General features: G+C 42.3%; 1 protein-coding gene and 2 long non-coding RNA genes across 3 annotated transcripts; 1 reads left to right on the forward strand and 2 right to left on the reverse strand.

The window, feature by feature from the left end:
- Positions 1–31: 31 nt before the first annotated feature.
- Positions 32–3,417, reverse strand: LOC111247922 (uncharacterized). Its single transcript, XM_022799465.2, has one exon. The coding sequence runs from the start codon at positions 3,132–3,134 to the stop codon at positions 1,647–1,649; it is 1,488 nt and encodes a 495-aa protein (XP_022655200.1). The 5' UTR covers positions 3,135–3,417; the 3' UTR covers positions 32–1,646.
- Positions 3,418–9,651: 6,234 nt separating this feature from the next.
- LOC111246947 (uncharacterized) lies at positions 9,652–14,717 on the forward strand. The gene is made up of 3 exons (XR_002671895.2): positions 9,652–9,766; positions 9,948–10,005; positions 14,304–14,717. It is a non-coding gene; the product is annotated as an uncharacterized LOC111246947 (long non-coding RNA).
- On the reverse strand, positions 10,305–20,908 carry LOC147757070 (uncharacterized). Its single transcript, XR_015323888.1, has 2 exons — positions 18,685–20,908; positions 10,305–12,221 (listed from the first exon to the last, which is right to left on the reverse strand). It is a non-coding gene; the product is annotated as an uncharacterized LOC147757070 (long non-coding RNA).
- Between the last annotated feature and the right edge of the window lie 794 nt (positions 20,909–21,702).

Raw genomic sequence — 21,702 nt, forward strand, 5'->3', positions numbered from 1 at the left:
ATGGTAGGTTTCGAAGTATTGGACTACGCCAGCCAGCCTATGAATTCTTTGATATTTATTCTCTTGCTAAATGGTATTAAATATGTCCACTGTTTTTTGTCCCGAATGTCATTACAGTTTGTTAGCATGAAATAGTTGTAATACAGATGTAGTTTTCTCCACATTTGTTTTGCTACATAAAAGCCCTTAGTTACACACATCACTTTTTTTCACAGCCGTTTGAAGGAGAGTCTAGAAAGAGGCGAAACGCAGGGTTCGACTCTAATCACTCGCGGATTCATTCATCCATTTATATATCACTCTTGTACAATACGTAATTCATGGGATATCTCTATATCAGCGTTATCGGTCTTTTTTTCTTCTGATTTCCTCAACTTATTCTGTAGTTTATGATGACTGATGGGTGTATATATATACACATTCGACATACACATGGATCTCATCGTGATCAACTATGATAGAACTATATATCTAGCGACCGCATATGATAGCATATTTTCATCTCTGTGTGAATGAATTCGTAGCCACCTGTCCGTTACTTTTCAGCGCACAGTTTTTTACGTTTTATTTCACACGTGGTCAATATAGTATATATATATATATATATATATATATGTATATATATATATACTAATTTACATTTCTGCTGCGGCGCCACATCTGTGCGCATTAACATGACTATCGTGTGTCGTCGTGTATGTAGGCTTGTCGGTGTGGTTGTTTCTGTCCATAATAAAATACAAGAACAGACTCTTTTGTTATCTTTAGCTCTTAGGCTGCGTTCTCAGTAGGCTGCTATCTCCTGACCAGATTTTGTCATTTCTGTCTATAGATCAGATCGGGTCTTTCTTTGCGCATTCATCAATGAATTGCATAATACAAGCTTGATATCGTGATTACGGTCCTATACATTCACCTCAGCAACATCTTTAGGGCCTATGGTGTTGCATTGCGTTTCCACTCCTGACAAAAGCTGAAGCTGAATTGGAAAGGCTTATAAACCGTCGTACTGAATGACCACGTTAAAGACAATTGATTACTTCGTATCACCTTCATGTTTGAGAAAAAAGTTGCTACGCAGGCTAAAGATAGCAAGTTTGCATTCGGCGAGGTCTTCGTACAAACGTGTAACTATTGTACAGAGTTTGCTTTCCGATTTGGCATGAATAGCTTACCACCAAGAAAAAAGTTCCTGCTTCCTTCTTTTACCTTCACACATATTTACTACTTAATATATAATCTATTAAATTATCATTGACGGCAGACAAAATATATCGCGATCATGCGTACGAAAGCGAATTAACAAATATTGTCATGAACGCCATTCTCCAAGCTCTTAATTCACCGAGAATGGATTGTTTAACAAAGTGAAATATGTCATCTAATGATTGTGTTTTGTCTGTCTGTGTGTGTATATTTACCTAAGTGTACAACAAGGCATAATCACCAACACTGTACAAATGAGCCCCAAACTTCGTCTTTCATGCCGTTCACGTTCAGGAAACTAAAAGCATCGGAAGGTATATTCGCCTAATGAGTTGTTCCTCTAACAGGCGATCCGAGTCGGTAACACTGGCTGGCCTGAACGGTCAAACTGTACCGTTCAATAAGCCGTCCATTCACCTATCGAAATCACAAACACAAGCTCATGTTTTCAACGTCAAAGGTAGATGGTGCTTCGCATAGAGCATCGTCCAAAGACGCGCCGTATGCTCATACAAAGAATAGTTGTCTCGATACATCTGGCCGATTTTTGGCTCCATACACACCCGTGTATATGGATCGGTGAGCAGAGATTGAATGCTGAGCAAAATCTTCGGCAGGGTAAGTGCCAAGGACCAGTTGTGCTGAAGCGAGTCCAATCCAATGTCTCCGTGTCGACTGACATTCGGATGGAAAATCTTCGTGAGGAACCGAACCACCGGCGGGTCCATTGGATAACGACATGATACGCTCACTGTGAGGTAAAATAGACCACCCTCGTACGGCGATCCAGCTGGTCCAGCTATACATGCATGCCATTCACCATATACGATATGGTCAACTGGCTTCAATTGCACACCATCAAGAGGGTCGGCTTTCAACAACGTCATCTCATGGCCAATACGCGAATCCCGACATATGTAGGAAACGTCAGGATTTCGCGCACCCGAACCGGAACCTGCAGCGCCCATTCCGGCGGGACCAGCCCCAGAGCGAGATGGTGTTTTTTGGTGTAGAAAATAATGGGCCCGGGCATACCGCAGTCGCTCCCCACTTTGCGATAGACACAGTAGACAGCTCGAACTAAGAACGAGATTCGAAAACAGCTGTCGCCAGCTGCGCGGCGGTGCTTGCAATGAGCTACCTAGCAAAGGCCACCGTTTGAGGGTAAGTTTTCGCCAGCGAGTCTCCGATAGGTGTCGTTCCAGAATGTCCCGCCAGCGTTCGCACACCTGCGTAACGCTCCAAAGCGAAATATCGTCCAGGTACGAGAATATGGCTAGGAGAACCTCTTCAGGAAGGCTTTCGATGACACCTTCTTTGAGCCGTTCCTCAGGCGGTCGTGCATGACTTAGCGCGTGAAGCACCTCATTCAGCTGTTCGGGATTTCGTCGTGTTTCAGGTTGGGGTTTCAGCAGCTTTTTCGATGGCGGTGGCCGAAGAGTTTCATAAAAATCTTGTGGCTCTTCAGTTCCGCTGTCTTCGCTGTCGCTCTTAGCTGGCGCGTCCGCGCGCCTTACGTCGCGCGCAAGCTCGCACCACCCTAGCAACGGGTACAGGAAACTGTGGCATGCAAGACAAAGAGGGCTCATCGATGATCGTGTGGCGTAGAATCCTCCGCATAGCTGACACGCGTCAACTGGCGTACCGCGGAGTTCGAGCGGCTCCTTTTCGCCGCGGCAGCGCACGCACGACATTTCTAACTGCCTCGAACTGGGCCCACCACCAGCCCCGTTGGCGAAGCTGAGAACAGGCTGACTAGAGATGGCCGGTGCAGCTGCAGCTGCCGCTGCGATTGGTATTGTGTTTGCTGCTGCTGTTGCAGGCAGTCTTCTGGCAGTGTTCGCCTGAGGGACTCCGGATACGGGGACGAGGGGCCGGTGTTTCGAAACACGACGGGGTTCCTCAGGGCGCACATCTGCCCATCGCATCAGATACAGTCGTTATAGGCACGGGCGTTACAAGCTGCCCACCATTAACACCAGTTACACTAACACCACACAGCGAAATGTCAATTAGTGCTTTGCGGATACGCACAAGCAAACGCCTAATTGTCGACTGAGGCACATTATCGAAGACACGAGCTTAGAGGACGCCCGAATTTCGTACTCGAATTCGATGTTCCCGAATAGCAAATGCAGATTGCACCACAAATATTATTTTCTATTTTAGCACTCTTTCTCTCTCCCTCTCTCTCTCTCTCTCCCCTTTCATCGAATTCGAAACTACTCGAAAAGATAGCCAGCTGTTCCGTCCGTTGCTCATTCCTCCTACTACGAGATCCGTTGTTTTATTATTCAAAGCGTCGGGCCCGCCAGCTTAGTCCGATATTTAACTGAATTATAGACAATGCAAAAATAGATAATTCTCATTTCGACCATATGGCAATACCACATGTATGAGAAATAGATAAAATTTAAATTTATTTGTATTATATATCTTACATTGGTAAGCCGGTCAGAATGTAATACAGCCTCTGCAATAGATGGGTATCAGTCTAGCCAAATTTAATCAAAAATATACTGCCTATAATAAAATAAATTTTGTGAGAAAAGCGCTTCAGTCACACAGCTCTATAAATTTACAACAAAAAGTATGCATCTCTCAGCATCTGGACTTATGCAACACACTAATATATGTGTTATCTAAAAAAAATAGAAATATAATGAAACTTTTTTGAAGGCATATTACGGCCAACTGGTCATTTCAGATCCTCTTTTAGTAAGGCCATATAGTTTGCTATACGATATGTTGCAATACAATGCCTAGGTTCTAATTGCTAGAATATGTTCCGTAGTTTGTGAGTGCCATTTAAACTATTTTATTTTGACTGCAGCAGAAGCTGCTATCTTTCAAACGTTCGGCAAACTCTTTATAAACAAATAGATAAACAAGTGCTAAAATTTCCTACTAAATAATTTTTACGTTTTCCTACTGGAAATTATTTTGGGACCTTTTGCACACAGCGAACTCGTTGTTAAGTACTAGTCTGCTTCAAAACATTCTTACCTACTATTATATATCTTACCTATAGTGATCTATTAGAATCGCGGAATTCGGGGGGATTTACTTGTATATCAATCAGAGCTGGTGTGCATATATATATATATATATATACACCTATCCTTGTGTTTCAGCTATTCGCTTGACTATTTTTTTATAGTATTTGTTTCAGTACAGTATTAAAATGCAAAAATAAAGTAGTAATAAATAATAATAAATTTCACCTAGTACTGCAACTTAATGTTATGTGGTTTTATTATAATACTCGAACTGAAATGAATTTCATCAACTATTGAGCTAGTTATATCTACCCGATTTACCTTACGGAAGCTATATTCTTCAGTAATATATCCTAAGAACATAATCATAATTAATTGAGGTTCGTATCTTGCAAATTCTATATTATACTAAGGTAAGCCATTCTAGAAACTAAACATAGGGAAAACGTCAAGGAGAATAACTGATTTAAACAATCTCACATAGTAAATAACTGCTGGAACATGCGAACAAATAAAAAAATAATTGGAGTACCACAACGTTTTTTTTTGCTTAACAGCTTCAGTAAAGTTGAAAAGCTGTTTTTGAACCTAGAAAATCCCAGTTATAAGATTGGTAGCTACTAGCTGTTCTGTAAACTTGAAATTTTTTTACCGATAAAATATCCCGGTGCTCTTGCAAGTATTCGTGATGGAATGTCTTTTAAAGAATCATATCTTTTACTCTGTGCATTGAACATCAGTTGTTGTTTGCTACCTCTTAAACCCTGTCGGACATTAGTAAATCTTTCTCGCGTGTAAATCATCCTAAGACCACTTCAATGTTCTTCCAAGAAGAAACATCTCTATATAGCTGTGAACTCCAAAATGATAGTGTCGATACTGCGGGGACTTGTTGTTCGCTATTTAAAGTGTGACATTTTTTTCTGTTTTGAAATACATAAACTAAAAGGTATCAACCATCAATTCCGAATCAATTCACTTAAATTAGGAGAATATCCAAGGTTTTTCTTAGCTGATAGTATCGACTGCAACGCCTTTCATATGGGAGATTCGTTGAAAAATACAGGACCCCGTAGCCCCGTTTTCTACCCCTGCAATGCTAACCACCCTCAGCGGATTCGGCTCAGTTCGAGCTGGCAAATGGCAAATCGCAATATTTCCGCGATACAGCTCTCCGAACACACTCTCTAACAAGAGACGCAGCACCTACTTGATCCACCGTATATGGGCGTCACTGCCAGCAGTAGTCCGCGTAGTGATCCTATCGGCCCAGGCAGTGCCTGGGTCGGCTGTCGACCGTATTTTTCCTGTTAACGAGGTGTAGTCTACCTCTGTTGAAGTGCCACTTCCGTACTGTAGAGGCTGATTACTGATGGGAGTAATTTACTTCGGGATACAGGAAGTTCACAGCATGCCACAGGCTGCGAATTTCCTGTATGCACGATATCTGATGACTAACCAGACAACACAGAGCAAATCGTTTCTGTAGCTTGTCCGTCGACTCGAGATCAGCTGTATTTAAATATATACCTGTCATCATTAGCTTTGAAGAAATCCGAATTTGAAGCACATAGCGGATTCTGGAAATTGATTCAATTTTAACATCCACAATTATCATGCTTTTTCGAGGTCAAGTTCATGGACGCTAGACTGTTTTGACTGTTTCTCTAAGTCAGTGATGTTATTCACGCTTCGCGTTCCATTTCTTGTTGCTTGGAACTCGTAACAACATTCAAAGACATTTCTAGAGGTTAGGAAACACAGATCAAACTGGTTAAGCACCTGCTTTAAGGTTGCAATCGCTGCCATGTTGTTTGCCAAGAATCATTCATACGTTTCCATATCCTGAGCTGATCTGTGGTTCGTACTGGCAAAACGAGTTCGTGAATTCTGGAGCTCCTATGTGTAATAATGTGGCTTCAAATTGTGCAGGTGGCACATCGCCTAGAACCAGGTTTGCGTCGGTGAATACATGGAACACATTCAGTAATCTCTATTATTAAAATAACGTATCCATATCTGCTTAAGGCTGTCTGAAACATTCTCCGGGGCCACATGCCTTAACGTCGTTCTATCAATAGCTACGTCGCTCCTCACGCTTTATTTCCTCTTCATTTTATGTGCTCTTACTTCATCTAATGCTAACATTTCTAAAGTCCCTTAAAGTGAATAGGGACAACATATTAAGTTTAGTTTATCACGGACCGTATTTCTTGGATTCTTAATCAACAGCTGGCCTCTTTTGATTTGTACGACTTTTTGCAACTTGGTCACCTACTGCACCACATTTTTCTACTTTATCTGTGCTGATTAATAGAAGCCTCCTTAATTTACATATAGCTTCCATTTAGGTGAGTGCATACAAGCTTTCTATGGCACACCGATGACAGTTTATTCAAGGGCTGTAGCACTCAACCTCGTATTTTTCCCATCTCTGACGTTTTCTGTCGACCGAAATTCAAAAGCTACTGAAAGGTAAACTATTGGTAATACCTCATGACTAAAAATCTCGATTTATTGGGTTTTTATTTATAGATTGTAATCCTGATTCCTGTATATTGATCGACATTACAGCTCCCGCGTCTATTTACATATAAAATAAAAAAGAGTTGGCTTCCTAGTTGAATAGAAGAGGAGGCAAATGTTAAGATCATGAATTATTCCTATAAACCAAAGGGGTGTTAGATCATTATAGTAGCACGTTTTTCTGTTGATCTGTAGATCTTGGACTTTTATTTATTTAATACAATACAGATACCATTACGATTCATTTACTAACGAAGTATTATTATATATTTACCCATTCTTCTTTGAGAGTCCGCCTTTTTTCCCCTTTTTGGGAATCGGACTTTGGGTGCGAGTTTAGGTTAGAGGGTTAGACGCCCTAGAGAACCAACATTGTACTGCAGTAGAAAACACATATTTAAAAGTCGTAAATTTTAATATTGATAAAATCAAAGAAATTGGAAGTGTAAATGTGTAAGTGTGAAAAATGCATCTGGCTTCACATTTTTAAGTAATCTTTTTTAGGAGGAGAATAGAAAGGCTATTGATGGTTCTGTTGCTAGGTTTCTACGTTTAGGTCAAAGATAGATTAAACTTTGATTTTAGTTATTTTTGAGAAAATTACATAATGCGTTCTTTAGATCTAAGATGTCATTTTTAAATTGTAAAAGCCAATTTTTAAAATTAAAAAAATGTTCGTAAAAAATATTGATAAAATGAATTACCAATAATGGAAATAATTTTCGATAGTAGCATTAAAAATAATTTTTTTATTCGCACAAGTTGTATACTATGTGTCGTTAGTAAAACTTCAAGCATCCGCTCTTGCTTTTATTTAGTCACCGACCTACCTATCTACAATGATAAAACTACAATATTCAAAAAAATATTTGTATATTTCGCACAATTTGTTTTTAGAAACTGCTCCATTTGGAATCAAATATATTTTTTTCGTACGCTTAACATAGCTGGCAATAAGTAAAGACATGAAATACAATGAAATGGGCAATTGAATCTGCAAAATGTCAATACCAAGTTACAGCAAGCCTGAGAAGTCCAATTTCATTAAAGTCCTTCATCCATAAAATTCTTTCATACACCTCATACCTATTTTAGGTTATTTTAGACCTTTTTGTATTCCATGAAAGACGAGCATTGAGTGTTGCAGGCGCTGTTTCTTACCGTCCAACATATCTGTTTGAGAATCCAATATAGAGCGTTCTATACGTATATAACACTCACTTAGCAGCGAACAAGGACAAAAATGGGAAGTAATGGACGAAAACAGCCATCATGTTTTGTGTCACCTAATATATTAAGCTATTAGATAAAAAGAAATGGCCTTTTTTTTCAGATGGCTTCTTTCTCTTTATTATTACACTGTTTAATTCAAAACGAACTTTTTGTTTCCAAGCAAATGGTATGTTCATTTTGTGAACAAAAGTTTATGGCTCTAGAGAGAGATGCTCCAGACGGAAAACAGCGCACTCTTTGACCCCAACACAAGTCGAAATACAATTCGACATTTGTTGGGGTCAAAGAGCTACTGAAGCTGCGCGGGATTTTATGCCTTATTTAGCGAGGTTTGCATTTCTGCAACAACTGCTCGAAGATAATTCACTAAGTTTAACAATGGCAGCTTATATCTGAATCCCCCTCTGCCTCCCCCTGTACCCCACCCTGGATAGTCATTTGAACTCGATGAAAATTTCAAATCGTACACAGTTCTTTAATTGACATAGAAGATAGGCTGCAAACACATGATTACGTGAAGCATCTTTCGTCAACGGGACTTCAAACATCAGGGAGGATGCGTGACCCGTAAACTAAGTAAAATCGCAGGAAGGCATTAATTGTCTCACAACACCTTGCCCGGCATGAAGTAAAAAACAGCCACAATGACAAGAATCGTTATAGATGGCTAGAAATAATGTTTTTTTCATCGACATGAACCTGAAAAAGCCTAGCCTAAGAACTAATTGAGCTAAACAAGATGATCGGATTTATACACTGCTCAATGACAATGAATGAACGAATTTACAACGGAAAAACAGACAAACTTGTTTTTTTCTATGACCATATATATCATATATATATGTATATACATTACCATAGAAAAGGAGTCAAGTAAGCAGTTGTGTGCGTGGTAATTTGCCTGTTGACTTGAGTGGAACAGGGTCTATTATGCCACAAACGACCATTTGGTCCCGGTGTTCTGAATGACAATATCAAGCAAAAACAGGCGCAAAATTACGGGATTGAGTATGCGGCCACTGATTTGGATTACGCCAAGTAATTTATCTAATCATACATGACCAGGTATGACATCCTTGTTATGGCCTTACTTTGATATAAATAAATGACTGATTATAATTTCAGATAGGCTAACGGTAGATAATTGTCGTAAACCTGGCAGGCTGCATATTTCGGTAACTCTCTGTAGCCGAGGTTCTTTGATAAAAACGAAGAGATCTTTTTTTGTTTATCCGGTACGTTAAGCATAAGTTTACTAAAGGCCTATATCAGTTAAGTAGAGGAGCACTTGAGCAAATAGTTTGCAGCAATAATTGTAAAGCCTGACGCGCATCCTCCTCCTAAATACGGTGGTCTTTCACACTATGGCAAAAAATGTGAATATTAGAGACTTGACATCAAAAATGAAGTCGAGTTTGCTTATTTTCGAGCAACTTGTATTCATTTGTGCTCAAAGAAAACAACCCAATACGCTTTTAGTGTATTCTGACCCATAATCGTCGTTGAAAACCAGACTCGGATCAGAATCGGTATAGCCTTCAGATGTTAAAAAAAAACTGTATGGAAGGCTAAACGATAGTTTCTGCCTCTATAAATCAAGACAAAGAAGTCTGGGTAACGAGTACTTCTCTAAGTTTTGCAATTTATACTAACAATATACAATGTCGCGCTCGTTGGAATCGAATGCCAACTTGTTACAGTCGATGGCCTTAGGAAAAATGACGGGGGAACAAAAGCAGCATTTGCTCTTGAATTTCTACAATTCGAAATATGGCGATATTCCCTCAAACGGATTACATGACGTAAGCTGTTTTTTTTTTTTTTTTTCGAAAATATCTCCGTAAAGATAAATACTGCAATACAAAAGTGCTGGTAGGTAGTGTGTTTGTCGCTAAAATACGCATTCGACGACTTTTTCCACAGCAGATAAAGATCCCGAAATTAGCGTTCAGAATCTGAGCCAAAAACATTTTGATTTTTAAGGATCTTTCTTGTTATCGAACTTGCCTACACATGCCATGGAAGTTATGAAGTTACACAGGTTAGTGGAATGAAACGCTGCTACATACTTCGGACTCATCTCTGACTACACTCCGATCTGTATGCGTATTATCTCTAATGATATGAATGAATTTTGCTTTAGTGTTGTTAAAAAAACATCTTCGTAGAATACCAACGTCGAAACGTTATGAGTAGTGCCATTTCTCCATTTTCCTATAGCACTTTCCCTGTACAGAAAAATAATCTGCTGCAAAATTATGACAACATTACATCAACAGATTACCTATTAGTAGCGAGGCCGTATATAACGTTATTTTAGAAAATTATCACGTCAAGTAGTACGTTTAACAACTGCTACTTTATTTAGTTATTTAATTAGTTTGTGTATAAACTTCTTTTATCTCTAGATGGCAACTCGTTTGACCATAATGCTCTATAACAATAAAAGCAAACTAGTTCACTATGCACAAATTGTTGGGGTGATTCGTTTTTGGATGAAGATCGATTCAGCCATATATTGTATACCATTCTTTCAAGTATTCAGCCGTTTCAACTGGATGGTATCGCAAATACTTCAAAATATGTCCATTTCGTCCCTGCAGTTTGTGCATTTGCGAAAGTGAACTGGAGCTTTAGCTCCAATCTTGTTGTTGACGCTGAATCTGGTCCTGCATGCCGGCGACTAACGTTGGATGGCGTCTGCGACGATGCCAGGGTGGTCGGACAGCGATAAAAACGCAGATCCAGCACCATGCTTCTATCAGGCGGCTAGGTGATTCCACGCCGTCGTCGTCGTCGTCGTGGTGTCCTGCTTCCCGAAGTCAACTAACCAGGCAGATAGGTCGTTGAATAAGTTGGGGAGCAAAAGGCCTTTGTCATTGCTTGTTTGTAGTCTACCTGTTTCTGCCTGCTTTGCCTGTTGTTTTTACTGTATCGCATCGCGGCGCCGCAGTAACTAGCGTCAAACGCCACCTTTTGATGGCTGCCAGCCAGAAGGTCAACGAACGGCGTACGTGGCATAGCAGTGGATGCTGCCGCAGCTGCAAACGGCTTCGATGGTTACGGCAATCGTGCTTGATAGCTGTGTGACGCTAGAGGAAGGGATCCCATTGGTGGCGGTAATGGCAGCTAAATATTAGACGCTAACTGGTAAACGGTTGTGACACCGATGGCCACGTTGACGAGCGTCATTCCGCTGTCGCCATCATCCCCAACCGTTGCTACCAAACAGCAGACCTGGTAGGTTGTTGTCTGTTTAGAACTGCAAGCGCTTTGCGTTTTAATCAGCTAGAAGGGTTATATTCAACTAGCACTCACCACTAGCTAGAGTGAAACAGCATCTCGCCATCGGCCTGGCTCAGTTTTGCATCGCACGTTCGGTTGGTGCCCCCCGTTCTTTTCCTATTATCCGCGGCGAGTAACGGCCGTTACTATAGCTGCCGGTTGTTCCCTTTGAGCAACACTGCTGACGCTGTTGTGCAGGGCGCCATGCCTTCGAGCGCTACGTTGCTCTGCCCTATGGCGCGGCGGTGACGGCATAGGCAGCGCCCGCCGCACATGTTGATGCTGCTCGTGATCGGGTTGACTTGCCAAGCCAGCTAGCTTGAAAACGCTTGAGGCTGAGCTCTGGCGGCAACTGCGGCCGTTGGCGCTGGCCGGCAAGGCCTCCTCATTCGTCCCTTCAGTTGATTCGTGGCTGCCGGTATGTGACGTCGCCGCGCGTTACTTGCTGCCGCTACTGCGATTGGTGCTTCGCACTACTCGCTCGCTTGGTCGGAATTCAAGGCCAAGAGATACAGCAAGGCAACCGACCAGCAGCGACGCTATCATCATCGGCGTACGGCAGTTGAGGGCCCATCGGCCGACCAAGCGCTGGACGAAGGAAACAAGAGAACGAAGGATGAACGACGAAAGCTTCCAGTTGCCACCCGTAACACAGCATTCGCCATCACCACTACGACGACGCCACACAAACTGCCCTCGCTGCCTGGCAGCAGTTCATTCGATCCACGAAGCTGACCGACGACTGACTGACTAACTATCTAGCCGGTTAGTCAGTCGGACACTCGTTGGCCAGAGCAACGAATGCAGCAAGCCAGCACAGGCAAATAACAGAAACCAGCGCTCTCCCGAACAACGATAGTGACACGTTTCTTGTTCTCTTTTCTAACAGAGACAGCGGTCAGCAGCGGATACGGGACGATGTCGACACACACGCATATATGTGTATATAGATATATATATATATATGTTAGTCTGAAATGAACAGAACCAGACCAATGAAACATTGACTTATAGGAAATTATACAGCGAATGAAGAGTTATTACCACTACAGCGCGTCAGTAGATGAACTGCAACAGAACCGCAGCTGAAGAGTCACAGTCATTACTACACTGATGGTAATCCCGACGTAGATTAAGTAAAGGCAAGGGCAGTAATAATTCGTTGCCGCTTTTTATAATGATAGTGGTGCTACTCCTACTGCTGATGCCATGCCATCTTGTCGATGGCTTTGCCAATCAGTCAACCACTCATCGACTACGCTACAAGCGACCGCAATGGCAAAAGCAGGCTCTCTGATATCTGACAGAACTAATGACCCGAATACGACTAAACATACCGCGTACTCAAGAGTGGGTTACACCCGTTGCGCCCATGTACACTTTTAACATTTGTAACGGGGGCATGGGAAAAGCATGTCGATGCATATCTGCTGCTGGATCCGTACATCGGGCCGTAATACTTTGCGTACGTATCTGTTTATGTGCAGTAATAATTCTCCGGTTGGTATTACTCACAAATACGGTTCGCGTACCTCCTGACGACGCACTCGTAGCGCTATGTTCTCCTTTTAACAGTTTTTTCGCTCTCACCAAAAACAAAGCTGTACGCGCGTTATTTCCAATCTTTCTCTTCCATTACACACGTACACATTTTAGGGTGAGATAGCTACGAGCCGCCATAACTTTACTCTATGATATCTGTATGAGCTAGTTTACCTATCATACGATTCCTAGAAGGATCTCCTTCAACTCTGCAATTACGTAAATCTAACTAGTAAAAATTATATCTATTTTCGCAATGAACGCAAGGCTTTCCCAAATATAATTTTCTTCGCGCATTAATGGAAGTTTTATGATCTCTTCCAGTTTACTCGAGTTTGTTATGAAGTTTTATTAAGCGCCCCCTACTACCACTGCAGACGATTTAAACCCGCAATGTCTCGAGATACAAATATCGCATATTCAAAATACCAGTTTTCGAAAAGAAGACCCTGACGCTCCTAAACCAGGCTGATCAGTATATTAGATTATATAAACATGATCCTCACGGCAAATGGCAACAACGGTGAAAAAAAAAATTGAACAAGTGCTATAATTATGATTAGGGCAATCGACTCAAAACTCTACTGTCCAAAACAGGACAATACACATGTGAATTATCTAGTAAAGATACTTATAAATACGATAAGCGTTTGAAAAAACTCGCATCGGTAAAAGTCAGCAACAGTAAATATAGAGCAATGTAGATAAACGTTTAGTCTATATACATATATATATATATATATATATATATATATATATATTGGTGCTTGAAGCTAAATAGCGGCTGTCGCCACTCAACCAATCGTGGCCATAAAGTCTAGCTCGCCTAAATTCTGATATTTTAGGTATGCCGACCCTACTGAGAGTCCCGTGTGTCCCAGAATCAATCAGCAAATACTAAAAAGCTTTGCAATTGCATTAAAGAAATGCACGGAATGCTAGCACAACGTGAAGCACAACGAACCTAGAATAGGCAGAGCCCCTGGCGAACATAAAAGACCAGGGTGATAATTATAGATAGGTGACGGGTTGGGTGAGACAGGGTTATTGTAACTGGTTAATTGTTGGTGCATGCTGTAGTTAAAGTTAGGCTGGGTGATATTTTAAATCGAACCCAAAACGACCCCTAAAATGACCGGCTTGAGTTGATTTGTGGGTCACGAGGGTCTTATCCTGGTAAGTTTTGCGCGGAAAATGGAGCCGATCAGCCAAATACTTCTTGCCCTGGTGAAAAGGGTTTACTTTTTCCCATAGCGCATAATGTTAATTTGGTTGGTTGTAAACCAACAACAGTAACATACTTTTTACCTATGTGTGGAAACAACACCTCACCATTGTATATAAACACTAAAGCGGCCTCTAGCATTGTCCGAACGGATATTCCATCAGTGCGAAAACTGTGTTGCATGATAAACGATATGTTTGAACTATATTGCTGAAGTATCAGGTTTTTCGTCCATCAAGATTATAGCCTACTAACTAGTCGTACCATGCCGAAATGATCGTGGTCAGAAACAGCGGCCGCTAAAAACAATCGAAGCGCGGAGAGAGTAAAGCGTCAAGAAGAGCAGAATAAGCGAATGAGCGGTGTAAAGCAGATCGTAAAAGACAACAAACTTCCAAGCATAACGAAACAGAGTCGAAGAAACAAACGATCGACATCGCACTGATACGCGAAGACATAGACATCGAAGAATAAACCAACACGAAAACATGGTAGCCGCCGTTGGATGGATGGATGGATGGATGGACGAAACTTGCCGTTAGTGTAAAGCAGACCTTTTTAAAGACAAAACGGTAAATTTCAGTTACATGCGAAAAAAAAATCAATGACATAGAACTGCTTGAAGAAGTAGACGAATCATATATGAGCAATACATCAGCAACAAAGACTTTTCGAAAAGGTTTTTCGAAAAAACAATGCAATTGTCCACTTCAAATCTTGTCTGGTTCCACTGTGAAAGTGTCGTCCGGCTAAAAAAAACCTACAATTATTTATTAATTACATAGCAGATCCCTAATGTTACGAGCAATCCCGATTTATGCAAATTTTTCTTTTTTAGCGTAGAATCCAAATCATGTACCGTGTAGAGTTTGGTACTATCGTTCAAGGTTTAGAGAATAGAACAACCCTTGTTAAGAGCAAAACGGTACGTTACAGATTTACAAGGAGACGTATCGTCGTTGATCCTGACCGATAGTTATTAGGTGGACATGGGAAAACACACAAATGCTAAGGCAGCGAACGAATTATTATGTCGAATTATCGAATATGGTAGGGTCACCGCGACACATCGTCCTAAGGTACCTATACGATCCAAGCGAACAAGAAGACTAGTTACAGATCATTTACGAATCACATCAGTCCTATAACCGCCTACATTACTGTTTCTATTAGGTGGTTCCATGGTTGGCATCGTCAGCTGCGCACAAAACTAATGGAACCGCGTTATTATGCTTATCGAATTATGATTCATGAGGGTCAGTTCAATCATCCATTGCAGCAGGGCATCTCTTCCAACGGTGCGTAGTCGATATGGCTGCGAAAATTAACTGGCCAATCGTTTCTATGTAAACGTAATCAAAAATGGTTGGCTTCTCTAGGATTGACTTCTACTAGGGAGTTATGCCGTAAATAACGAAGATGAATTTGCAGCGATTGGCAGACGTTTTATCCTATCATTAAATGGCAGGGCTTCTAAATGGCAGGGAGCTGCATCAGTATTTCTGACAATGACATGCAATCCGTGATTGCCAGAACCTGTGAACTATCTAGTTGAAAACTAGCAATTAGGAAAATTACCGGACGTTTATAGTTTGCTGTCTAATGAAGGAACGACCACGAAAATGTGATACATGTGTCCCAGCTAAAACTCCGGATTCAAACGAAGATCCGGAACTCGACGAATTTGTCTTAAAACATATCATCCATAACGCGAATCATATGCTAATTCAATCTGTACGAAAGATGGTTAATGTTTTTTTAAGCACTTGAAGTTATACATCTAACGTAACGCTACGAAAAACGCTTATACCGAACATATATGCGATGTTCTCCAGAAATGGGAGATTGCGCAGCGTACAAAGAGCGTCAACAGACAAAAGAAAAACGTTACATTGGGTTGTCCCTTACACTGCTGAGAACTTCCAATTGCCATTTTGACGTTGAAACATACGCATCGATCTCATCAGTTAAGTGCATTATGACATACTGAAGGGAAGTGACAGAGCTATTTTTAAAGTGGACGAAATCGAACGTATAAGTCGAACCACGGTGGATACATCTGCAAAAACAAGTGTCTTAATAAAAAATGTTTTATTCTGCGCGACCCTTGGAGACACCGAAAAATAAGTCAAGTTGAAAGCATTCATGGCTCTTTCCAGCTCTGACAAATCTGTAGGAACAATTCTCTAGGTCAATGCACTCTAATTCTACACCAATAACATATGGAATCGAAGGAAAGAGGATTTAAAAGTTCCAAAATTTCCCACTTACTAGTAACAAAAAAAATATACTTTCCAGTCTCTACACAGCTAATCCAGGTTAAAAGGAAATCCATGGGGTAAGATTGTTATTTACCAATGTTTTTAGGCTTACATCGTTCGTCCTACCGAAAACGTTTAAAGAGGTCCTCCTTGCAACTCAAAAACCTTCTTCTCAGCGATGATGAAAACCACGGAGGAAAGCGAGTAAACCTAAAGACGATTTGCGATATTTTTGTGATTATGTTAATGACAAAAAGTCGCCGACTCGTTAAACCTAAAATAAGAAAAAGTCAGTCTACTAAACCCACAATAACAATACCAAAAAAAAAAAACAAAAACAGTAGGAACTCCGATATGAAAACACTGAACAGATCAAAGTCGTCACCACCCACCAACTACCTTTGAATAAGCAACAAAAAGAACTATATTACGACGTTTAGGATTGTCTTGAATAAAGAACGGCTCAGTAATCTTTGTCAACGCTCCGGAGTAGAGAGGTAAAGCCTTTGCGATTGATTTACTACCAACCAAAATAAGGGGAGATAGTAGTTTTACCAGTAATTGCGGCAACCTTAATGTTCCCAGGCCTAAGTGCACATTCTTGATTCAAGGGGATTCCCGGTCACGTCAAGGAAGATAGATATGCAACAAAAAAAATAATTCAGAAACGGCAGATCTCTTTCGTACGATGGCATTTATCGTTTGTAACGAATCCCCCCAATGATTAGATGAAAGCCTGTTGATCGAATACTTTGCGGTATGTGCACTGAAAGCGAACCTTTTGAAGTTTAACATTACCTTATGTTCAGGCGATTCCATCAGCCGCTACCAGTAATAAAAATAAGTATTGAAGACGCCGGTGTCAAAGAGCCACATCTATAGAAGTCACTTCAATTACCAATGTCTGACTAAATGAAACTGACACCAACTGCTTTCAGGTTTTGTTATACATCGATGACTATAAATTTTCGAAAAATGCCAACAATGAGCTTATACTGCCCTAAAAAAGTGTAGTCTAATAGGATTCTATCGAGCACGATCTCTCGACAAAGCCCATGGACAATTTACACCAAAAAATACATGTTAATTCTTGGGGATAGAATGGTCCGAAACATCAACAGTACTTGCATTGAACGATTGTCTAAAATTCTCAAAAAATGCGCATTCGTTTAATCAAGTAACGTAATACGTTGACACCACACAGTTCCTTATAAAATTTCTCAATAGTTTTGAGATATCTGGACTGCTGTTTTACAACCAGAAGAAGGCTTATGAATTATCTCTATGAGAGACTTAGGTCCTTCTAAACCTTAGAGCGATACAAGAATAGGTGGATGATGCAGATTCTTATATAATCATCTAATTTTAATGGAGATTATAAGGATCTGTATTTGTAAAGACCACGTTGTTATTCCATCGAGAATTATCCTCCTGTTTCTCGACGACAAAATGTCACCTCGGCAATCTCAATTTTCAGCGCTAACATGCTTTACTGTAGCAATTCGCAAAACAAAGAATACCGTAAAAAGCCAAGACCTTCCCCAGGGTGAAATTAATAAATAAATAAATAAACATATCGTTATTCACAGCGTCCTGCTCTGCCGTCCTCGTAAATCAATTTTAATACGGACTCACTTGATCATAAGTCTACATAGACACAACTACGTTCTTTCACATATGCACAATTTTGAGCTCGACACACTGAAACTAAACCTTCAATGCGTAACCACCAACAGTAAAAAAAAACATCTGATTCAACAAGAATATCACACACAATAAAATCCAAAGCAGACAAAACAATTTAGTTCAGGACGCTCTATACGAGACAGATCTCAAAATAAAACGGGGGTTATTTAGCGTTAGCTCTATTCCATATACGATTAGCCTATTATCTAATACGTTTAATAGTAAAAGTACAGGGCAAAGTCCGAGGTTCCTTCTAGCGTGTACTACGTTTCTAGGCTCAGTAAACCCATAAATATATTCATATATTGGACATAGTTGAATTGATACTAGTTTATTGTGTGTATTCACTAGCAGAGTCGTCGGCTCTCATCTGACTAACACTTAATATAAAAAAGACAGCCGGCGTGCTATTGCACTTCTTTCACTTTGAGGGGAGACGTTAGGGGCTTTAAAGGCGACTGGCAAGGACAAGGGGAAGCAGACAACAGGAATAAGATCCCTAGAAAGAAGCCGAACAACTGGCAGAACATGGGACCGCTGGTATGGCGGTTGAGGAAACGCGGCGAGAATCGAAGGAAGGGATAAATACACGTCTCGCAACGTGACCGAGCTTCGTCGCTGGTTGGCAGCGCCGTCACGTCCACAGCGATGAACGAACAGAATTCACAGGGAAAGACAACTTAGGGTTGGGTGCTGCACATCCAGGCTTACAGGAACTTACAGGCGTAAGCGAGGCACACTTCGAAAAAGACCTCTAGGGAGAAAGTCTACGACAGAGAGCTGCTAGAATGCCTCATCGTGCCGGCAGGGTTCGATGGAGTAACCGTCCGCAAAAGAAAGGTCCCCGATCCATCCTGATCGAGTCGTCTTCTCTTTCGCATCCTACGACGTCCAATTACCACCCACCCGTTACCCTTGTTACCCTACAACTCTCCTCTGCCCTATTTGCCATCTTTCCACTTACTACCGCTACGCCACTGGCCGGGAGTATGGTACACGTTATTGGAAAGGGCAAGGAACGACAAAGCCAAGACTTTTACGTATGAAAGAAACATAGAGAAGGAGACTGGGCTTAAAGGGGCTTTTAAAGGGCAAAAATACGCAGAAAGAGGATGGGACGTATGTAATAAGACAAAGAATGAAAAGCCTATAGGGAAGCAGGCCCTAATGTCTTACGGGGTGTGAAACGATCGATCGAAGAGCGGGTTGGAGGACAGCAGGCGTATCCCGTAGCAAAGAGCCTGACGTGGAGAGGGAAACCGGACAGTGATTTATGAAAAAAGAAGCGAAAGGGACATAACAAAAACATAACCACCGCCCGCTCTCAACTGATCGGACAGCGACACAAGTAGGAAGAATCGCATGCAACGCGCAAGCGGCCGCGTAACCGGGCGATGCCTGGTTAGATTGGTGGTTGAATGGGGCTTGGCATTGGGACCTCTCTGTTTGTCCCTTTTGCTCGCCTGTCCCGTTTGCTGTTTGCCTCAATGAGCTCTCACTGCGAGCAGGGTACGGTTGATACATGCAGCGTGCTGACTCTTATGGAGTTCAAGAGCAGCAAAAGCCTTTCTGCTGTAGCGGTGTATAAATTCGAGAATATTATCATTTTAGCGCATAGGCAAAAAAAGGGGTGAACGTACTTGAAGACGTACTAGATGTTTCTTATAAATAAGCTCCTACATTAATATTCGTGTAGACACGAAACAGCTGAAGTAAACACAATTATTATCGATTTCTATTAATGACCGCAAACTAGGCATACTAAGACATAACCTAGGTGATAATAAATTATATCCGCATTAGGCAGTAGGCGCTTCGAGTTCCATAGACAATATATACCTTTCTGAAGTTATCTAGAATTGTGGCAATCATATATTGCAGAGACAGGGTTGCTGAAAAGAACAGAACAGCTTAAACTAGTTTGCGATAAGCACGATGCCACCGAAAGACGAATTTGATAAATGTACGCAATTCATAGATGGATCAGTACACTTGAACGAGTACATTGATTTTCTGTGTTCTGTTTAGTTTTATTAAACAAAAAAGTGAGGTATTGCATCACCACAAACATACAGCAAGCACAGAGATAACTGGCCATAAGCGTATAATAAGAGAAAAAAAATCCTCCTTCTCATTAGTTGTTAGCCGCTCTGCTCAGGCGTTATTCTTTACGTCATTGAGTCAATAGACTGCCCATTTAGCCGCTGCTACTACTGATCCGCCATCGCTGTCACAGTGTACACAAAATAGTGGTTTAGTCAGAGTCGTTGTGTTGGCATGATGGAACCATGCCAATATTGATGATCCGGTCCGCCTGCATGTACGACGACGACGACAACGACGTCGATAACAACTGGTACATGAATAGACAACTATGTCGCTAGCAGCCGATCGACAGGACAGTGGTGACAGCAAAAGCCCGTTGCTTGTCTTGCCCCCTTCTAGAAACAAAGCTCTGCCCTCAGCGCCAGCTTTTTCGGTTTTTCACTCGCCGTTTTTTATCACCCCGCCGCGCGCGGCCTGCCATCGCAGTCGCTGCTAGTGCTGTCACTACCGAATAAGCACGAGCATGCTTCCGCCACAACTGGTGGAAACAGGCAGAGAAAGAGATAGAGGGGGAGGGAGTGCTGCCGCGTGCGACTCAACGCCGAAAGAAGAAGCCAAGCGAGCCCGGCCGGTGACGTCACCTCCGCTGGCTGGAGTAGGCAACCGGCTGGCAAACAGCTTGCGAGACAGCCAGGCAGGCAGGCAGTCAGTTACCCTATCAACAGCACGCCGCCGCCGCCACCGTCACGACGACTGCCACCAGCTTTTGCTGCTGCTTTTTCTGCTGCTGTTTGCTCGCCTGGACGCTTCTGCTGCTGGTACTCGTCGTGTTGCCGCCAACGGAGCGACCTACAGACAGACAGACAGAGAGCCAGAGCTAGCAGGTCGCAGACGTTGCTACGTACTCGTGAGTGACGGCGGTCGTGTTCGCTATTTCTTGGCCGGTCTCTGGCTGGCTGGCTGGCTGGCTGGCTGGCTTGCTTGCTCGCCCGCCCGCCCGCCCTTTCCCATCCGACAGCATCACCGCCAATGTTGTTGTCATCATCAGCATCCCATTGCAGCATAGACAATCAGCCTGGGAGGTCTGTTGTCGTCGCTATCGCTACCGTCGTTGGTGTCGACGGGCCCGTCCACTTCATCGTCATCGTCGTTCGTGTCTGCTTGCTACTGCTGTCGCGTCGCGGTGTGCTCTACGGGGCGGGGCTATGACGTCACTTGTGACGTCGCAAGAATTCCAGCATGGCGATGGCGGCGATGCGGCCGTCAAACGGACCGGCCAGTCGACGGGCCTGTCTGCCGGCCTCCTTTCCCAAGGTGGCTGCGCGCTGGCCGCGTCGTGGTGTCTCGTTGTCGAGTGAGCTGCATCGTGGCGCTGCATGCTGCTGCCGCCGCGAGTCGGCCTGTCTGGCTGACTGGTAGCGCTATAGGCTAGGCGTCGCTCGGTCAGTCGGTCGGTCGCGAAAGAGAGTGAAGGGGAAATACCCAGCGAGAGAGAAAGAGTCGGGGGAGGGAGGGAAACGAGTTGGGGCTTGACGGACGAAACTAGTGCCTGTGGATGGCGATGGGTGGGCATTTATATATTGTGCTTCTGTGCGTCTGTGTGTGTGTATGCGCGCCTGGGTGTTTCTATGTGAATGTGTCTGTCTGTGTGCGTATGTGAGTGTGTGTGTGTGTTGTATCTGTGTGAGTGTGA

This window comes from Varroa destructor, unplaced genomic scaffold (genome assembly GCF_002443255.2).
Source record: "Varroa destructor unplaced genomic scaffold, Vdes_3.0 BEIS01000003.1, whole genome shotgun sequence".
Lineage (NCBI taxonomy): Eukaryota > Metazoa > Arthropoda > Arachnida > Mesostigmata > Varroidae > Varroa > Varroa destructor.

Excerpts from the sequence above, each read along its gene's own strand:
- LOC111247922 (XM_022799465.2), bottom strand. The coding sequence starts at position 3,134 with ATGCGATGGGCAGATGTGCGCCCTGAGGAACCCCGTCGTGTTTCGAAA.